Source organism: Struthio camelus, chromosome 3 (genome assembly GCF_040807025.1).
Source record: "Struthio camelus isolate bStrCam1 chromosome 3, bStrCam1.hap1, whole genome shotgun sequence".
NCBI classification, from domain to species: Eukaryota; Metazoa; Chordata; class Aves; order Struthioniformes; family Struthionidae; genus Struthio; species Struthio camelus.
The window spans coordinates 100,539,474-100,560,682 of record NC_090944.1 but is presented as its reverse complement, the minus strand read 5'-3'; the positions used below and the strand labels follow the sequence as shown (position 1 = coordinate 100,560,682).

Sequence of the window (21,209 nt, the reverse complement as noted above, 5' to 3'; positions counted from 1 at the left end):
CTAAGGAGTAAACAAGATTTAAAGTAGCGCTTTAATAAACAGCACCACAACAACATTCCCAAAGAGAAATTCAGCAATACATCTCTTTAATATAAGTAACTAGGAAATACAATCAACAGGACAGATTACAAAATCAAGAGTATGTCCACACAGAACGGTTCAAAATGAGACAGGCTAGCGTCTAAGGCAATGATACTATAATTTATGAAAACTTTTCTGTAACTCAAGACAGAAATCTAAGCTATACTACAAAATTAAATTTATGTATACATACATCAAATAATACTCTTTCTGATAATGTTTGTACTCAAATTGGATTTTCCCCTAAATATCTAATTTATTTGTGTGCATGCGCATATATACACACACACACACACACACAGAGTATTGTGAAACTACTGTGAAGGGAACCTGAGTCAAACAAGCACATAAATTCAATTTCAAACCACATTCTAAAATGACGACAAGTTATTGCACACCCTCAAGTGTGTCTACTTGAGCACTGAACAATGTTTGTCTCTATACTGCATTTCAGTGGAGCTCCATGCACTCATCACTGCTAGCGTTTAGGAAAGACAGGTGCCAGCACGGTAAAAACTTTATGGCAGTGTCAGGCAGGAAATGAGAAAGGAAACAGTGAGGGAGTACAAAATTTCACCGAGTAAAGAAGCCATTAAGAGAGGGGCAGAATCACAGAACGCATGAAATATTAACTTGAAGTGTCAAAAAGCAATACTCAAACCTCCTCAGATGTTTGTTAACAAACAGTAACAGTTTTTGTAAGCCTCTGAAGGATTTAATCCAAAAATCTTTACTCACTCAATACAGAACACGCAATTTATAAACGTAATGAAAAAGGCAGACGGTTTTACCTGTAACCATGGGTGACTAAGAGACTTGTCAACACTGAAACGTTTTCTCATCTTCACTTGAAGCAAATTGTTTATTAAATCAATGGCTGACAAAGGAACAGAACAAATAAATTACACTGTTTACATACCAATCACCTCTATCATCACTCATACACAGCAGTGAAAGCCATGTGTGTGTGTGTATTGTGTCCCCTACTGAACTCTATTCTGAATCAAGCTCTTGAATTTTATATTTAGTTTTACTCATGTTAAATAAGGCTAGAAAAAGGTATGAAGTTATTTTTCTGTTTCTTAAATGGAAACAATGAGAGTTTTACTATGTGTTAACTTTTTTCCCCTACCGATTTTAGTTATTCTCAAAAGCGTCTAAACAACTTGAGCATAATTCTATGTTCCAAAATGACGCAGGTGCTTTCACTATATACTTTGTGTATGTTCTTCCACATATATTTGTGTGTTAATCATATATACATTACTAATAAAGAAGGTGGTATTACAGAGTGCTAGAGAATAACCTCGTACACTTCCAGGACATTCAGATCTGACACTGAGGTTTAGCCTCACGTAATGTACAAAACAAAACTCTCGATCCAATTCTAAATCCAATTCTGTAGCTATATCGAAGTTTAAACCAAATACCTTTTAAAAGATCAATGTTCACCAAATATTCATGCAAGATTTAACTTTCCATTGGGATTTCTGGAGGAGTGAACTAAGCCAACTTTTTAAATCACATCAGAAAAATAACTGCATGCATAGAGACTGGGGTAAATGGAGTCATTTCACCAACTTTTCTTACTAAATCTATTGACTCCCCCTCCCCTGAAAATGATCCAAAACACCACAACTGCCAATTCGTGTTTCACAAATGCATGCCAGCTCATATTTATCCGTTTTGGCATAGTCTACTATAATCAAACTATCGATAGTTTTCACACTCGTGTCTGAGTCTAACTTGTGGTTTAAATACACAGATAAAGACATTCTAAGAGAGAAATTTGTTTCTTTACCTTCACTAGATATTTCCTTCCAGGGATTTGGTGGGTACATAAATGCTGCATTTTGAATCTGATCATTTATATCCTCATCTTCGTTAAATGGGAATGTACCACTAAGGCTCACATAGACAATAACTCCTACTGACCACATGTCTAGAGAGCGGTTGTAACCTTTACTCCTGAGCACTTCAGGGGCAAGATAAGCAGGTGTCCCCACCACAGAGCGCCTGAAAGACTTTTCACCAATGATACGTGCAAAGCCAAAATCACAGAGCTTCACCTGCAACAGAAGCATATTTGAAACTGAGAAATCTTTGTTTGATCTCCCAAGTACACTACTACCCAAGACCAGGGTAGTACTAGATACTGTTTCTGCTATTAGTTAATTCTGGTATGCACTAAATGAACTGGGACAAAGCATGACATAAGCCGGTTAGTTAAGGTTTTAAGTTGCAGTTTAAGCAGACTGTGAATCAACTATGCTTCAGAAGGAGATGTGAACTGGCCTTGTGCAGACTCAGGTCTGAGGCAGTTTGTGCACATGGCCACAACCGAGCAAATAAGCAAACTCAGCTCCGGACCCAGCTCATTTTCAGAGGCGGACCAGCATCTTCGCACAGCTCAGAACCCAAGTGAAAGAGGTGCATGAATTCCAGCCAGCTCACACGCTCTTACCCATATTCCTGAAACCAGAGGTGCGAGGAAAGCTATACAGAAATCACAGACTGAATTTTTGCTAAAGCTCAGACCTGGCTAACCCTCGGCAGAACAATCCCAGAATTATCCAGACAAAAAAGGTATTAACAGTTGGTGCCTGCACTGATGCTCAAATCTTCACGTTTCTGGGAAAGCTTATCTTGAACACAGCAGACGCTTGCACAGATAAAAGGTTCCCATCAAGTCCCAACACTTAACCCAAGTTAACAAGCCCTCCCAGGGTATAAAAAAAGAGCAGTGCACTAAACATATTAAGTGGCTCTCCCAAATCCACTCCACATAACATTAACGTCATAGGACCTGAAGTAATTCCCTGACGTAGCCTAGTAGCTGTTCGTTTCTGCACATCGTCCATAAAAATCCATCTTACCTGATAAATCTATGGTATAGCTGACTGGGGTAAGTGTGGGCAGTACATAAATATTAATATTGCTAAACAGCTAATTTCTCTCAGACCAATAATACTACTTAGTTTATATTACAATGTAATATCACACATATTGATAATGAAGAACCCCAACCAAGATAAGTGAGCCAGCCCTTTTCAAAAGGGCTTATAAGCAAGCTCTTGTGACAGACAACAGCCAGAAGAAGGAGATGCACAACAGGGAAGAAGTTATTTCCTAAAGTCAAACAGCACAGGAGAAGAAATGAGGATTGGTTTCGAAACCTCTAGTCCAGTGCCTTTTCCTCTGGACTATGCTGTCTCTATTAGTGACCTATTTTTGGTGTTAACACAGAAGACCACTCTAGAAAATTACATCTGATGGCCTGACTAATCCAGAATATCACCTTCCATGCACTATTCACAAGCATAAATATAGAGGCAGCCTCTGCAGCCTTGCCGAGTGCCGGCAGAAGTTGTACTTCTAATTTTCCTTGGAAGAAAACGCTGTTGTACAACATTGTTGTGAGACAGCACCCACGTCTGAAGGGAAAAACCTGACATAGACGGTTAAGGAACAACCTACTAGGCCAAAGATTGGGATAAAAATAATAATAAGAAGAAAACGCAATACGTGTACTTCAAGCAACTCAATATTAAGTCAGTTGAACTATCCCATGACAGATTACTTTTTAAGCTGCAGTGCCTATACTACTTTAACAAAGAACGATGAAAAGTGATGAAAGAAGACATTTTTTTTTTAATCTTCACTCACTTGAGGGAATGGCTCTGCTGATGCTAGTAGTACATTTTCCGGTTTTAAATCACAGTGCACAATATTCTTGAAATGTAAATTCCTCAAAGCAACAAGTATCTAGAAAAAAGAAAGAATATTTTCAAAACCATTCAACTGACTGAAAACATTTTCTGTATCAAAAGCCACACACACACTAAGCAGTACAGTAACTTGTATCTGCACAGTCATCTTCAAGTGTTAACCCATTTATACAGTGCAAATACTATTTTTGCCAGTGTTTCAAGTCTTGGAAGGGGCAGCTTTTATGGTCCTTTTTAACCCAAAGACCATATATTAGGTCTTTCTGAACGCTAAGCTTTTTGACAAGCATCTTCAGATGTCCATAACTTTACATCTTAGGAAAGGGCAGAAAATTAATATGCAATTTTTTTCCATATTTATTCAAATTCCATTAGCTACGTAGCACCTGTGCCGATTCTTTAAAATAACAATACAGAAGGCCCCTTCTCTGAACTCCACTCCCACATAACCAAGGAAGACACACCTAGCCTATCCTCTGAAGAAACAAGGACTGAATGCCAACCTGAGTGACCATGAACTTAGTTATACGTTCTGGCAGCCGACTTTTCTCACTGGAAAGAATCATCTCTAGCATATCGCCATGCAGCTTCTCCATCACAACGAAGACTCGTTCTGGGGTCTCAAACATACATTCCAGGTTCACAATCCCAGGGTGGTGCAAATTCTAAAATAAAGTAGTATAGGTACATCAGTAAACAGCATGCAATTCTCTGAATTATACAGATATGTTGAACACAAATCAAAAAGCACTTAAATGGAGAGTTAGAGATGAAAAATAAAATGCCCGGGGCAAAAAGCTAGCTTGAAACATACATGCCTGAACCCGTGAAACATGCCAAATATCATCAAGACTAATTTGTTTGATACAAATTATGCAAAGTGATTTTGCAGTTAATACACTTAGTAGCTTGAGTACAGAACACACAAGAATAACATTCATCAGTCAATGGACCAGTAGTGATAAGACAGCCAAAAGTCATACACATTTTTCTGCTACCTGACAGAGATATCACGCAGCTATGTGGATCCCCACAGGTAGTAGATAACCTGGTGGTAGTATTTACCAAACACTCAGAAATTTCCACACTTGTAAGATTCCCTCTTACAGAAATATTCAGAAGTCACACACACAGATTTAGAAATCAATTTAGAGGGCTTACACACATTACAAATAATCTTATTAATGACTTATTTGAGAAAGTCCAATGTGATCTAGAAATACTTTTATACCTGGAGAATGGCCACTTCATTACGTAGCTGACTTTCCTGTTTAGTTGGAAACCTCATCTTGTCGATGACTTTAATAGCCACATCCCTTCCAGTCTTCCTATGTTTTCCTAAGAAAGTCAATGTCAGAGTTCAGAAAGTAGAAGCAATTCATAGCTATAAAACATTACAGCAGAAACTACTTTGGGGGGAGATAGGTATATTTTGTACAAGTGTAGAATATATCAGTATTTATATTTAAATTTGCAACTGGTACATGAGTAACAAGAAGTGATTAGCCTGAACAGGAAGGTTGTAGATAAATTTAAATTGGTTACCACTCTGATGTCAGGCAGTACACCAACCTTATGTATCTTAGGTGAAGTTTCCCTTGCACAAGGGACTCGCAAATTAGCAAGTGCCACCTAAGCCTACAGAACCCTGTCTCTAATGTAAAAAAAGTTCAAGACAAACGTGGGAAAAAAAAAAAAAAACCCTACAAAGTCCTCCCCAGTTATTTCAGCAAATGCCTTCATGTGCTGCACGAGCACAGGAGGTAACATCTAATACACACCACAAAGAGGAAAAGGTTAACTCCCAGAAGCGAGGCTACTGTTATCAGAAAGCTCTAAAAGACTGTGGTAAGGAAAAAGTGTCCATTACGGCAAATACTTCTTGCTGCAACCTGCATCAGCTGATTGAGAAACATTCTGCAATACACTAAGGATGTTTGAAGGGCTACATGACTAGCTGCAACTACCCACGTTCCCCACAACTGCTAAACTGTTTTATTTCACGTTCAAATCAGCAAGATTATTGGGCTCACATACTGGAAGACCCTGACAACCTAAGATATTTAATATTAACCTAATCTAAAACAAATGAGTCTGTAGCAAAGAAGAGACAGCAATTATCTGTTCAGTGACAAGCTTGGAAGCTATTTTAGGAAGACGGATCACGCACATGGCTACAGCGCAAGCAGCATGGGGGATTCTACAGTCGCAACTAGGCCGAGCTACGGGGAGCCCAGCTACTCTCACCACCGACCCAGCCAGGCCTCACCTGCTGCTCTGCGGTCAGCACTGGCAGCCAGGGCTTAGGCGGGGCATGGGAATTGCTCCCGAAGGCTGCTCCACAGAGCAACTAACGTACCTGCCTTAAAGATCATTACAGATAAAGGGACAAAACCAGGTTTATCTTCACTGACAAAATATGGCAGATTTAACAGAGATACGACTCAAGTTCCAAAAGGGTATAACAAGGCTGCCAAACAGACTTAAGGACTGAAGAGCAAAAAATAGTTAAAATTACACTAGTCTTAAGAAAGATATTACACTATACAATGGACTGTTACAAGAAACAACAAAAAGCTAAAAGTCTTGAAAGACAGACTGATCGGGGGACTTTTGTCATTCTGTATCTGTAACAAACCAGCAATTTTCAGGAAAAACACTGGAAATCACAGCACCCCGCCACAGCTTGACTAGCATGAATTTAAGACTTCTCAAGAGCGATGTAAACCAGATGATCAAAAACTTCTGAAATAATAAAGTATTTATCTGCACAATCAACATGTTTTCTGACTAGAAAGACAACATGACAGAAGTAGAAAGGTTCCCATTTTTAAATAATTAGTTATTATTTTTTCTTCCTTTCCAGCTTTACGGTCTGTGCTTTCTCTAAATTTGGGATAGAATACGTGGGATAAAAAGGAGACCAACAGAGCTTAGATGTTACATTTCTAGTATTTCTTTTGTTCATCATTTCATATTATAAAGCAGTTGTAAGTTTTAATACAAGCTTTTATATAAAGAGGTGATAAAGCTACATCTGAAACCTGAAACTGAGACCTCTTACAAATAATTCTTTCTGCTTTATCCTGCTGGCACAAATTTGTAGTGAAACTGTGGTTTGCATAAAACAAACTCTTGTTTGTGTCAAAGCACAAACTACCAAAAAATTGTATTCATCTAATTGCTTTCAGCCACATCTCTCAGATATCAGTTTAAAAAAAAAAAAAAAGTACAATTACAGCTTCTTCAAATAAATGACTTCTTATAGCGTATGATATCGATAACAGAATTAGAATTTGCAATAGGAAAACCCAAACCACTAACCACAGTCTGAATTAAAATTAGAGATTGCTTTGCACTTAACTGTAGTCAAAATACGATGTACACTCTAAACTGTTTTTGATGACAAAGCATAACATTGAACATATAAACTGAATTGTAAGAAATACTGTTAACAAAATAATGCAAAGAGACTAAATCAGAGTAATTTGAACAAAATTTTTAGCACAATAAATTTTACCTACATACTCCAGATTCAGCTAAACAATTATGAAAATGGTAATTATACCAAACAAACAGACACTCCACCTCAACTAAACACATAATGGAATCTACTATAATTTACCTCCATATACAATGCCAAACTGACCAGAACCCAGCACTTCATCAGCAAATATCTGGTACACAGAGCTGATGTCCTAATGCATGGAGGAAAAAAAAAAATTAAAAAAAAGAAATTTCAGGAGTAATCAAATTGCTCATGAGCTTATTAGTTAGTACTGGCTAAGCTGTACTTAAATCGTTCGTTAATCAAAGCAGGTAAAGGGTGCCAGCATTACCCCAAAGAGTGGAAAAAAAATAATGAACTTTTTCTGAAGCAGTTCCATTTAGCTGCTCTGTATGCAAGGACATGCACTCATACAAACTAGCAGCTTGCTGAGTGAGGAGACAACTTCCAGTTAAGTATATAACAAAGAATTCTTTAGCTACAGTATATCCTGGTGTTGCTTTCTCCTTGAAAGAGATTCATAAATTGATAAATTACTTTAGAATACTCAGATAAATAAACATTGCTATAAGATGCATATGACTCACCACATTCTCTTGGACTTGTGAATTTGAAACAGAGATGCTTAGGGATAACTCCTCTGCAATAAAAAAGAAAATATAATAGAATAAGAGAATAGGACATGCAGGCTTTCGATTGTAGAAAAAAAAAAATCTTTACTAACTTTTAACTTGGTCATGGTAAAAGGATTTTCATTGCTGCTCTGCCAAAACATCATACCTTGAACTCAAAATTCATAGATTGATTAGATAAATCTTTCTGTGTTTAGGGGGGTTGCTGGGATTACTTGTCCATTTTTGTCATATCACTAATTACAAAACCAGTAAAACCGTAAAAGTTTGTACCGAGTAAAGAGCTGGAGACCAAAAGCAATAACAACATGATAGTTGTATCACAACTCCTTAAACTACCAAGAATTTCTGGGAGTAACAGAAAAATAGAGGTAGGAAGATTAGTTAGATCATTTATATTCAAATAAATATGGTTACTAATTTTCTGCAGCATCAAGGTATACAGAAATAATGCATAAATGTAAGTAAAGAGAAGGAGAAAACTCAAGTAAAGCAAGTAACAGAAGAGCTGATATTAAAAACACACACACACACACACACACAGAGTAAACAGTCTTAGTTTCATGAATAAACTATGGAAGCAGATCAACCTCCAGAATTTAAAAGCACATCTAAGAGGTGTAATCTATGGTACTGTGCAAGCAGATGTATCAGATGTAGATAAAGAACTTCTAATTCAACAGGTAGCAGATGTAGATATGAAGTTTTCATCACAGGAATAACATTACAATGCACAGAAAAGAAGAGATGCATCAAGTCAAAAACATCCCTTTTCGCTTGACCTCTCTGTCATGAGGTCAAGATTCTCGGACAAATGGACACCTAATATTTGCTATGCTAACTCTGAGAAAATAGAGAACAAAGTCATATATAATATAAATATAGAATATAGTACAGGTTTATTAGGACTCTGAAAAGAGCCTTTATCACCCTAGGACCAGTTTTGTGCTCTAGAAACAGCGTCAGAGAATGAAGAAAATGTCTGCATCTGTTTTTTGCCACCTGGGCTTTAAGTCAAAGAAGGAACTTACAGACTTAAGATAGTGACAAATATTAGTTCTCAAAGATTAAGTTTCTCTGAACACTACATCTGAAATATGAACTGGAATTATAGCTATGCATATGCCTACCGATTATTGTTCTCTCCTTAAGACTAGTCAAGTCCAGTAAGACTGGAGTAAGAGCACAGGACAAATACATGGGAAAACAAGTTTAAAAAGTTTAAAATACAACAATTACTAAGGACAACATATATATGACAAACTGCAGCAAGACTAAAATAAATTAAGTAGGAAATGAAGACATCATGGTTTCTGAAACTGCTTAAGAGGACATATTGAGCCCTTCTCCACAGATGTCTGGAGAGCAGATAATACCTGTCGTCTTACTCTAGGCAGAGGTTGATTTATTCCTTTATTCCGATTTTTCTTAGTGCCTGAAATACGTAAGAATAATGACTGAAAATTTGTCATGTATCTGAAGAAATCAGTATACTTAATGCCAGAATTCATTTACATTCAATATGTCATCTATATCAGATAATAACTTACTGAATTGTCCCTCTGCCTTTAATCTCCCCTTTGTCCCTTCAAATCAGAAATACCCTAGGAAGAGTTCTGCCACTCCAAATGCCAGGTACAGGGGTCAGGAAGGACTTTTTTCCTCCAACTCAGACTGAAAGAGTACCCTGATTTTTTTGCTCCTTCCTGGCTGCAATGTGACATTAACTGACTAGTTAGTGCCTTTTGGACATTTTCACATGACAAAATTCACTGCTGCAGCAATTATTTCCAGCACTAGCAATGTCCTTCTCCTCTCCTGCTCTTTTTATTCTAAAAAGAAAACAATCCAAAGCCTTGAATATGTTAAAAAAAGTCTAAGTTTCTTCAAGTCTCTGGAAACACATTTCATGGCTCACAGAGTGCAAGAAGGAGGGGAAGAACAGACATTTTGTCGGCCTTTCAGAGTTTAAAAAACAACCTGCTGACTTGTCTAAGTATATGAAAACATGATTTAATGATTTATAATAGTTTCTTATACTCCTGCAATCCTAAACACGCTAAAATACTTACCTGTATCTACCCTTGTATCTGTAGTGCCCATCACTTTCAAGTTTTAACATAAAAATGTGATTATTTATACCTGTGCAATTTTTTTTTTTTTTTGAAAAAGTAAACAATCTTTGCAAGTCTCTCAGCAACAGTACATCTTAAATGTTAAAAAGCAGAAAGAGCCTTGGTATACATATTTGGAATTAATATGGAACCATATTTGGAACTAACATGGAAAGCGAAGTTCTACATATGTAAGAGCCCAGTTGCGATGTATATTCTCACAAAGTTACATTTCACATAGAACTTTGTCCACTGTAATTAAAACACAAATACCAGTGATGACACTTGTTCTCTTATCATTTAAGACCCTAGTTGTATTTGCAAGTGCTTACAATTAGCATTTACATGTTCTTAACTGTTGCTCATGTTACCATTCATCCAGAGTAACCAGCTATCAGAGACTGAGAAATTACTCCTGCAAGCAGGTATATAGCTAAAAGAGGATGAAGGAGCAGTTGGAAGACAAAAAGAGAACTAAAAAGAATGGAAGCATAGGCCTCAGTACAGGATATGAATGAACGTTGCTGCAAGAAACTCAAGAGCTGTCTGAGGAGAAAGAACACAGTACATAGTGAGGCTTCACCAAACTAATGAATTTGATCCTTTGCTAGAGGAAGAAAGGGAGGCCACAGAAGGAAGAAGAGCATATTTCCTCCTAGTTCCTGCAGCTCAGCAGTTCCTTCTACCCCTGGCAACACTTACACTTCATCACTAACTCCTTTCCTTCTCCTTAGCTACAAAGGCATCTCGCAGATGTGAAATAATGAGAGAGGTAACACCAGTAAACATACAAATCTAGTTCTTTCAGATTACATATATTTTTTAAAGTATGTTAGAAATACTAAAGCCATGGTCCCTCTTTATATCAAGCCACTGTGTGCGTGTTCTTACACTTCTATAATAAAGCTCTGTAATATGCATTCATATTGAAAACCTGATTCTTAACTACTGCTTGATGCTACAACAGATGAAAAGGTTTCCCCACATACCCTCCACAAAGTCGAGGGCCAATTTCTAGAAACTTGTGGAAAATTACGGACCCAATTCAGCAGCGAATAGATGCATTTACTTCATTCTACATAACCGTTTTGCTGAAATGGAATCTGTATTATTAACAGCTTCAGAGAATGAATAACAGTGCCTTGTCTGCCTGCTTACTGTGGTCTTTTCCTTGTCCTGCAGCAGTACAAACGCTAGCTTGAGGAGTGACTGGCATCAAAGCCTGACGAATGGCTTTCTCCCAGCCCTGAGCTACGTCAAGTCCAACTCCGGTGGCAGCAAGAACAGGACTGTGATGGCTGCTGCCATTGTTTTCTCCAACAAAGTACACCATCGTGTCAGTGATGATCTCAAAACAGTATGGGTTGCTGCCCTGCACCATGTTTGAAAAATCTCGAGGCTGAGTGACCTGGAGAATTTCTGAAAGTGGAATCTCCTGAAGAAAAATATTAAAGATTAAAAAATGAAAACATAGATAATACTTTAATATATTGATGTTCAAAACTTAAAATGTTTGTAAAGAAATCAAAAGCAAATATATCAAGATACCAAAAATGAAATATCAAGCTTCATAACTAATGTCAAACTGTACACAACCCCTAACCCCTCAACCTTCTGAACTCCTCTATACATTCCTAGAAAGACTTCCAACCCCACCATAGTTCTCTCTATACATTCATTATTCTTTATTCACATTGCGTTTATATTCAGCGTGAAACGCCCACCACATAAAAACGATGCACAAGTATGGAATGACCTGATAGTTCATACAGCTTAACTAAAGATGACCAGGGTGTGGGGGCAGGGGGGGGGGGGTGGTGGAGGGGAAGGTGAAACAACAACATTATGAAGAGAATGATTAGGTAAGCTAGTCAACAAGCACTGCTTCACAGGTTTAAGTCATTTTCAGGAAAGATTCTCTTCATAGAGATATTTACAATTCCTATTGACCCCTCTACCTTGTCACTGCAAGATCATGGTATAAGTGGCATTAGAGAACAGATCTGAAGGAAGAAATGGTTGTAAGTTTACACTAGCTGGAGAAGGACATTCCACACACGAGTGGACATGTACAAGTGCACATCACTTTCAAGAGGAGTGAACAAGCAGGTGAACACCAGGCTGGCATTAGGGCGGAATAAGAGACAGTAGCTTATTAAGAAAGAGAGCAAATAAATGTAGATATAACCACTGAACGATTCTAATAGCAAAGGCAAATAACCTGAGATTTAACCAGTTAAAACAAACAAACAAACAAACAAAAAGGAGTGGACAAGTTGGAGGACTAAAAGTAGTGACAGGATGGAGCAACAAGCAAGGAAGGTATTTTACCAGCTGTGTTTTGAATGCACGGGGCAATACAAATATCAGGGAAGTCTGAGAAGAAAAGACTGCATTGGTCAAGATAGGGATGAAAAGGATCTGGACAAGAGTTTAGCTGGGTGTACAGAGAAAAGGCTTGATCTTAGAGGTGTTATAGAGGAAGAAGCTGCAAGATTTGGACCCCCACCTGAAGGTGCAAGACAAGAAGAGGAAAAGTGCTGTTTATACATTTGAAGACATTTCCTGAATATTGTACCACTAAACACATCATTATATTAACAACATGGCAAATTTATTACTAAACTTCACTTATATAATGCCAGGCTGCACAGTAAGTTTTCTCTAGATTTTGCTTAAAATTGTCAGTTGTACAGCTGAAAATAATTTTATTTTGGGAACTTCAAAATAAAATACATAAGCATGCAAGCTTTTAGTACATTTTACAGAAGACAACAAATCCTAACTTTTAACTAGGCTGGCTGCCAAGCAAGCTATTTAGTAATCGTGAAGAAAGCTTAATATGCTAAGCAATTCAGGAGAACAGTATATATAAAATACAAGGAGAGATACATTTAGGTTGATTAAGAGGGGAGCCGCACGCAACTTCTGAGATTTAGTCTTGTTCCTTCTTATTTATAAGCTTTGGACAATAATTAACCTATTTCAGTTTGGATTACAGAAAGGGAATATAAATAATACTTATCATACTACTTACAGGCACATTTTGAGCAAATCAAGTGCAACGTAACTATTACTCATTACTAATTACCTTGTAATATTTTGTTCCAGATTCATTTTGAAACAGCGTGAGGCATTTGCTGTCCAGTCTCCAGTAATGTCTTTTTCTCTACAAAATGCATAATAAAATAACATAAGGAATAAATCACTAGTAGGACTTTCTTTTCAGGTTATTTAAATGAGAAATGCTTTAAACTACTAAGAATATCTCAAATAATGTGAGTTTATAATCCTCCAGGTTTTTTTTTATGTATCTAGTCTAAGATGAAATATAGTGGGATTTGGGGTTTTTTTGTTTTGTTGCTTTGTTGTTTTTTTTAAACCTCAAGAGCAGTTTCATAAGATTATTTCCATAAACCAAAAAAATCACTTACCTTACAGTAATTATGGTGACAACAGTTGTTAACTCCTAGAGGAAACGGTCTACACAGGTTTCACTCCAGGTGCATGGGCTCACAAAAACCAAATTATTTTCACTTAGAGACAGCCACGCTTGCTTCCTCTGTGCCCTCAAATCAGTGTCACAAGGGTATAAGGACTAAGCAAGCCTAACAAATCCTTAATTCTTTTGTCAACACAGAATTCTAGAAGGTCCAAAGTTCATAGTGACAGGAAAGAAAGATGGGTTATAAGATTCAAATGGACCAAACATTTTGGCAGAGAGGGGAACAAAACAAAATGCAACATACAGCAAATGGGCATTTTATGGAAGCCTCCACCAACGAGTAATATCTTCTCAACCAAAAAATTACATCCATAAGTCGTTGCACAAAACTATCTTATAATTCAAGCACAGAAACATTCCTAAAAACAGAAAGGTTTTTAGAAAGTTAATATGGCTGTACAGATCTAAGCTTACTTTGCTTGCCGTGTGCTCATATAGTTTGACACTCAGATTCTAATTTTTCCATGAGGGGAAAAAACAATAAAAAAAAAAAAATCCACAAAGACCCTTATCTCTGGCCTAGGAAGACAAAGTTTAGAAATGCCCTTATTATACTAAATACAGAGCTTAAATCATTTCAGTCATGAGACTGCAAAGACTACCTGCACTATTTAGACAAAGAAAGCTAGCACATGAATACATTTAATTAAATGGAATTCTAAGCCAGGGCTAAGGTGAAACTGGGTCAAAGCATATAGGTGAACCTGTCCTTTGGACATATAAGCTGTTATTAAATCATAAATCAGGGAAGACTGTTCTAGAGGGGATGGTTAACAAACAGGTTGGTAAGCACTCAGGGATTCAAATTGCTTATTCACTGTTAGAAGGTAGGTAGGTCTTGGAGGGTGGAAAAACAAGAATACAGATAAGGAAAAAAATTTTATAAAAAATAGTGAAATACCCTGCTATCCAGGGTCAGCAGGATGTGTACAGATTTTGCTGTTAAAAATGAATCTCTGTGGAACTGATGGAAAGCCCAAGTTGTTTCAGGAACAGGAAAGAGCCCGATATTGTTGATAGCAGAACGGTCAGGGGAAATAGCCAATATCGTAACACTCAATACAGAAGCTTCCTCCCATTAGGTTTGGGAGCTTGCCTGGCTGAAGATTTCTTGCTTTGGAACGGAATACTTCATTTGGGCAGCCTTTCTGGTAGATGTCATGCACAAAGCAGCGAGGCTGATGGAAGAAAAAAATCAAGCTACCCTGAGGCATGCAATCTGATCACTGTTTGTGAGAATGTGCAAAAGAGTCCAAGGAAAAACGTAACAGCTGCATTGAAAGATTATGTCAGAGCCAAACACCAAGTCTGCCCCGAACACTGCTAGAACCGTTCATCTTCCGCCTACCACCTGGCCAGATTTTTCCCATATTCAAAAGATAATAAAAAGTGTCTTTTAAGGAGTCTAGGCTGGAATCTCATCTGAAACATTAAATGCAGATACTTATTTTGGTTTGTGATAAATGCAGTTATTTGAAAACTGCAAAGAATGCTTAGAAGGCATTTTTTGACAGATCACTTGCGGTGGTCTGTTCCGCTGATGACAAAAGAAAAACAAAAATACTACAGTAACTGGAACTAACCAGTATCAACCCTCAACTTGATTTCCACGTAGCCCAAATAACTTCGCTTTTCTAAATTCTTGAAGCCCCCTTCAGTTAAACTCCTGCGCCGAGACAAAGGATGCACAAGTATATACGCTGCCTTTCATAAACAGTCTCTCGGTGTGACATAGTGTGCTTCACAAACCCTGGGAACTTCTTAACTTCATCCATTTCATTCATCCACTGTAAGTACAAGAAGATTCACTCTCTCACATCACATAACTTCAAGGAACTCGGTTATTCTTCCTCCTCAATATACAATACCAAGGGGCTTGTCTAAGAAGGTTCAGTTAATTAAGGATTCAATATTGTTATCTCTAGAAACAGACAACGGAGCCTTTTTGGAGAATGCTTGCATACCCAAGCACACACAGTCAAGCCTTCATTCCAAAGACATGAAGAGGAATAGTGGGTTTGGGTCTCCCCTCCCCCCCCAAATAATGTTTAGTTCTAGATACAATGAATTGCTAGGTACGAAGGGCTTTCATTTCTACACATTAATATTTAACACCTTGATCATCAGGATTAGCATTGTTAACCATTTCACTGCTCATAGTAATTTCTACCTTTTCAAGTAGCCGAATAAAAACATTGATACAAATATAGAGTTCAACTCCTAAACAGGAAGAAGCATAAGCAAACAAATCATTTCAATGTTTATCTTGGTAGAGTTGAAATCTTAAACGTGCAATTCATTTCAGACAATTTAGAGATGCTTCTCCTTCCAAAAAAAGGGGAAAACCAAAAGCACTGTTGAGTTACCACATGAAGAACTTTGAAGAAGCTACCATTTCTGCTTTGCACCAGATCTTATTTGTTCTTTATAAGAGAACACCATGTCTAAGTACTTTCAAATGATATTATAAATCAGACTAGAGAAGTGAAAAATACCTGTTCAGATTTATAATTTAAGGTAATATATAAAGAAACCAAACTCACTGACCAGATTGTCTCTGCTAGTATAGTGGACCATCCATCCTTCCTTCACCATCGTACTGCTCTTCCTCTTTGTATGCTTAATGGACTGCACAACCCTCATGAGTGGAATATTATTGCTTGTTGAAGGACTTCAAAAAAAAAAAAAAAAAAAGGGATAAAGCCGTTAATATTTAGCAAGTTAAGATACAATAGCACTGTATATATACTGGCACTATTCATTTAGCCTGTGATTTTCAGGAACAGGGATCTTTCTTCCCATATAAATCACTTCTTTGACAAACAAGGCCAACTCCTATATGAATGGGTCATCAGCGCTTGCAATGAGATTCTATAAGAGCTACATAATAGCTAGGCTCCCACCACCTCTCCTAATGCAAGCACTGCAGTACTTACACTACAGGAACATGAGAAAAAAACACTGCAAAGAGGACACCAACATAAGTCATCCTCTCTCAAACTAACTAACTGCATGCGTGGGTCTTAATTCAACAAAAATATGATTAACACCTGTATTGGTATTACTTCCTCTTGTCTATGTTAGTTAATTATGCTATTTCATAATACTGTTGTTATACTAATAAAGTCCCTAAGTGCATTTCAATTCATGAACACCTAGAACAGCATTTATGTGTTAATTCAAGTCACACCTGCACTAGATAGTTAATATCACTGAATATTGATAAAATTGTCATGCAGACAAGGCTTTGACAGTCTGTGACATTCTGATAGATTCAAATTGGCTGCTTACCACTAGAACTCCTACATGTGGTACTAGCAGACAGGTTTGTAACTACACGAAATCACAAAGCAGAACCAAAAAAAAAAAAATGTAAAGATGCCTTACACAAAATGCAGTTCTATGATAGAATTTGCTGCCACAGGATGTTGTGCATATGAAGAACTGTAATGGGTTCAAATACAATTAGAAATAATGGAAAAGTACTATCTAGAGACTGAACACAAAAAGAGGATAATACTTCCAACTCAGGAAGTCCTTGAGCTACAAAATAAATGAAAGCTGGGAAATTATTGCTATATACTCTTCCTGCTCTTACACTCCTCCTTACACATTTGCTATTACTCACTGGGCTAAAATGACTTTGGTTTGACCTAGTACAGCTGTTCTTGTGTTTTTAAGAATAACTTAAGAGAACCAGGATGATACTATTCATAATAATACAGAAAGCAGAGAGACCAAAATTGATTAAAGAAACTATGCAACAGTTATCTGATAAAAACTTAAGAAAAGCACATTCAAGTCAAACTACTGCCCAAGCAGTATATAAGCTACCATGTGAATATCAAAGCATTTAAATCTCAAGTAATTCCTTTTAAATCACCATGTGTATAATAGGAAGTAAATTAGGCCTAAATTAGAAAGATCTTAGTCACGGTATTAAGTTAAGCCATTCATTTTGATTAAGCCATGTTTTGATAATCAAGTTTTGTTTCTTTGACAACAGTCATAGCACAGCAATTTTTCTAATGAGAAGATACTATATCATTTTATTTATATTTCAAATTTGTTTGGGACAGGATAAACTTACAAAGCGTTTAAGTTAAAAATCAAACAAAACAAAAAAACACTTTAAGCAGAAAGATTCTTCTATCCAGAAATGTTTTACTCAAAGTTTGATTTCTTAAGATTGAGAAAAGCATGTCTAGAGCACAGAAATCCACACTGTGACTTACCTGATAGTTTTGACAGCTTCTTCATCTTTGTCTGCATCAAGATCAGATGGGTCCATAAAGAAGATTTTGTCCTCTGGAGGAGAGGGCTCTTCAACATCATCCAGACCCCGACTACCATCACTGTTCATTTCACTGCTATCAACTTCCATTGGCATGTCCAAATCCTGGCCTGGACTAGCAGGTTCTAGAAACACAGAGCTGGACATTATTTCAAGTACACACACACAAAATCACGCAAACTTCTACAATTCATACTTATGCCAGTAAAGTACAATAATACACAAAATCGTCAACTTTTTGATCAACAGTGCAGAGAGCACTAATGAACTTTATCCATTTGGTTTTGCTAAATGCCAAGGCAAGGGAGATCCAACCAAAATAAGAATCATATTGAAAAAAAATGTAGTGAAATTCTTAAGGTATGCTTAAGTCCACATCTCACAAAGTAATTCTGTTCCACAGGTGAGCAGTACAAGTCAGACCCAGAGGAAAATTATTCCTGTGCAAGCAGAACCTTCCATGTACAGGAACCTAACTCTGCTCTCACTGTCCTTGTAGCCCAGAATAATAATAAAAACAGAAGGGGAAAGAAAAGGGGGGGGGGGTACTGCAGGAGAAGAAAAGAACAGAGCAGATCTCATTTGCATCTAATACTCTGCTGGTACAAGTTTAAAGTTGCCAGAAGCTGTACAATTTGCACCATAGAAAACTAAGACTCAAAAGACACAAAGAGTTTTCACTTGCAGCTTTTTTTTTTTTTTTTTTGGGGGGGGGGCAGAATAGACCCATCATGTCTATTCAGAAGACAGTCCTACCTAATTAAGGTTTCAAAAAGTTAAAGAAATAAAAACAAAACACCCACTCTTTACAGACAGCTGTGCTGTCTCTGGCCACTAAAAATCATGGATATGAGAATGCCACAGTGCTTGTCTTCAGATATTAAGATTTAAAAATATATATATCATGGTGAATAATGAGAAGGCTAAGCACAACGCACATCCATTTTTGTACATTAAAGTCTTCTCAATTTCTGATTTCCCATGAGCAATCTCAAGTGAAGCATACTGTAGTACTTGCCAAGACTGATTAAATACATTTCAAGTCAGAGTATACAAGTTTTATAGTCAGTCTCAACGATCTCAGGGGAAAAGAGGGGAAAGTAAAATAAAAGTCTCAAAATATTCAAAGATGAAGGAATCAAAAGTCGATAAATCTTGTCAAGCTTCCAAAGATTCATCAGTATTTAAAAGCATGTTTCTCATCTTACCTCCGTTGAAAACCACCTCCCCAAGACAGTCTTTAGGCACTTTAGATGCGCAACGTTTGTGACAATTGAATCTGCAATCTAAAATAAATAAGCACATGACAACATAATTTGACTCCTACTAACGCAGACATTAACACCTATCATTCAGTACTTCCATCACATGCTCCTGTCCAGATTTATAAATTGGTGTGTAACTGAAGGTAGCATTGGTGAGGTTACCTCCAGAAGAAAATCCACAATCTTGTCTTGATGTCACATGCCAATTTGCCCCACCACTATTTATTATATCAGCACGTCCCTTTCTAGTACAAAAGGTTTGTTATTTCTCTAGCTCTGCCTATAATTATTTTTTCACAAAATCACACAGAATCACAGAATGGTTGAGGTTGGAAGGGACCTCTGGAGATCATCTAGACCAACCCCCCTGCTCAAGCAGGGTCCTCTAGAGCACATTGCCCAGGAACGTGTCCAGGCGGGTTTTGACTATCTCCAGGGAAGGAGACTCCACCACCTCTCTGGGCAACCTGTGCCAGGGCTCTGTCACCCTCACAGGAAAGAAGTTTTTCCTCAGGTTCAGATGGAACTGCCTGTGGTTCAGCTTGTGCCCGTTGCCTCTGGTCCTGTTGCTGGGCACCACGGAGAAGAGCCTTATACACGTTGATGAGATTCCCCCTCAGTCTTCTCTTCTCCAGGCTGAAGAGTTCCAGCTCTCTCAGACTTTCCTCCTAGGAGACATGCTCCAGTCCCCTTATCTTTGTAGCCCTCCGCTGGACTCTCTCCAGGAGTGCCATGTCTCTCTTGCACTGGGGAGCCCACAATTGGACACAGCCCTCCACATGAGGCCTCCCCAGGGCTGAGCAGAGGGGCAGCGTCACCTCCCTCCACCTGCTGGCAACACACTGCCTCATGCACCCCAGGAGACCATTGGTCATCTTGGCCACAAGGCCACAGTGCTGCCTCATGGTCAACTTGTTGTCCACCAGCACTCCCAGGTCCTTCTCGGCAGAGCTGCTTTCCAGCAGGTCAACCCCCCCCCCCCCCAGCCTTTAGTCATGACTGGGGGTTCTTCCTCCCTAGGGGCAGGACCCTGCCCTTACCTCTGTTGAACTTCAGGAGGTTCCTCTCCACCCAGCTCTCCAGCCTCTCCAGCTCCCTCTGAAGGGCAGCACAGCCTTCTGGTGTGTCAGCCTCTCCTCCCCCCCCAGTTTAGTATCCTCAGCAAACTTGCTGAGAGTGCACTCTGTCCCTTCCTCCAGGTCATCGAAGAATACGTTGAACAAGACTAGACACAGGACTGACCCCTGGGGAACACCCCTAGCTACAGGCCTCCAACTAGAGCCTGCACCACTGACCACAACCCTCTGAGCTCGGCCATCCAGCCAGTTCTCGGTCCACCTCACTGTCCACTCATCCAACCCACACTTCCTGACCTTGCCCATGAGGATGGGATGGGAGACAGTGTCCAAAGCCTTGCTGAAGTCCAGGCAGACAACAGCCACTGCTCTGCCCTCATCTACCCAGCCAGTCATTCCATCAGAGAAGGCTATCAGATTGGTCAAGCATGATTTCCCTTGGGTGAATCCATGCTGACTACTCCTGATCACCTTCTTGTCCTCCACATGCTTAGTGATGGCCTCCAGGATGAGCTGTTCCATCACCTTTCCTGGGATGGAGGTGAGGCTGACTGGCCTGGAGTTCCCTGGCTCCTCCTCCTTGCCCTTTTTGAAGACTGGGGTGACACTGGCTTTCTTCCAGTCCTCAGGCACCTCTCCTGCTCTCCATGACCTTTCAAAGATGATGCAGAGTGGCCTAGCAATAGACTGTGAAAGCGGGGCCTCATGATTCTTCTGACTTTTCACTAAATTTCCTTCGACCCAAAGCAGACAGAATAACACACGACCAGATCTGGCCTGACATGGAGATGGATTTAACTTGGATGCACACCGTTTCTGCATTCAAGCTATCAGATGCAGCCTATTGAGAACACAATGCTAGCGTTACAAGAATTTCCTTTAATAGCAGCACCACTGTATTTTTCAACTCTGTATGAACACCACGAATTCAAAACTCTCCACTGTCCCCACAACTGTTTTTGAAGTGGTAATTTTGCCCCTTTCTGCTTGTTACTATTCAAAGAAA

General features: G+C 38.5%; 1 protein-coding gene across 2 annotated transcripts in view; it reads right to left on the bottom strand.

Moving 5' to 3' along the window:
* Nucleotides 1-21,209, bottom strand: part of PRKD3 (protein kinase D3) — a 48,024-nt gene that overhangs the window by 3,195 nt on the left and 23,620 nt on the right. For both annotated transcript variants that reach the window (XM_068939352.1, XM_068939353.1), the window contains 12 exons: nucleotides 19,071-19,148; nucleotides 17,804-17,987; nucleotides 16,116-16,239; nucleotides 13,155-13,232; nucleotides 11,222-11,498; nucleotides 7,905-7,957; nucleotides 7,435-7,507; nucleotides 5,041-5,147; nucleotides 4,313-4,474; nucleotides 3,748-3,846; nucleotides 1,883-2,150; nucleotides 873-958 (listed from right to left, as the gene is read on the bottom strand). In XM_068939352.1, coding sequence (XP_068795453.1) covers nucleotides 873-958; nucleotides 1,883-2,150; nucleotides 3,748-3,846; nucleotides 4,313-4,474; nucleotides 5,041-5,147; nucleotides 7,435-7,507; nucleotides 7,905-7,957; nucleotides 11,222-11,498; nucleotides 13,155-13,232; nucleotides 16,116-16,239; nucleotides 17,804-17,987; nucleotides 19,071-19,148 — 1,589 coding nt within the window. The remainder of the gene's footprint in view (nucleotides 1-872; nucleotides 959-1,882; nucleotides 2,151-3,747; nucleotides 3,847-4,312; nucleotides 4,475-5,040; nucleotides 5,148-7,434; nucleotides 7,508-7,904; nucleotides 7,958-11,221; nucleotides 11,499-13,154; nucleotides 13,233-16,115; nucleotides 16,240-17,803; nucleotides 17,988-19,070; nucleotides 19,149-21,209) is intronic.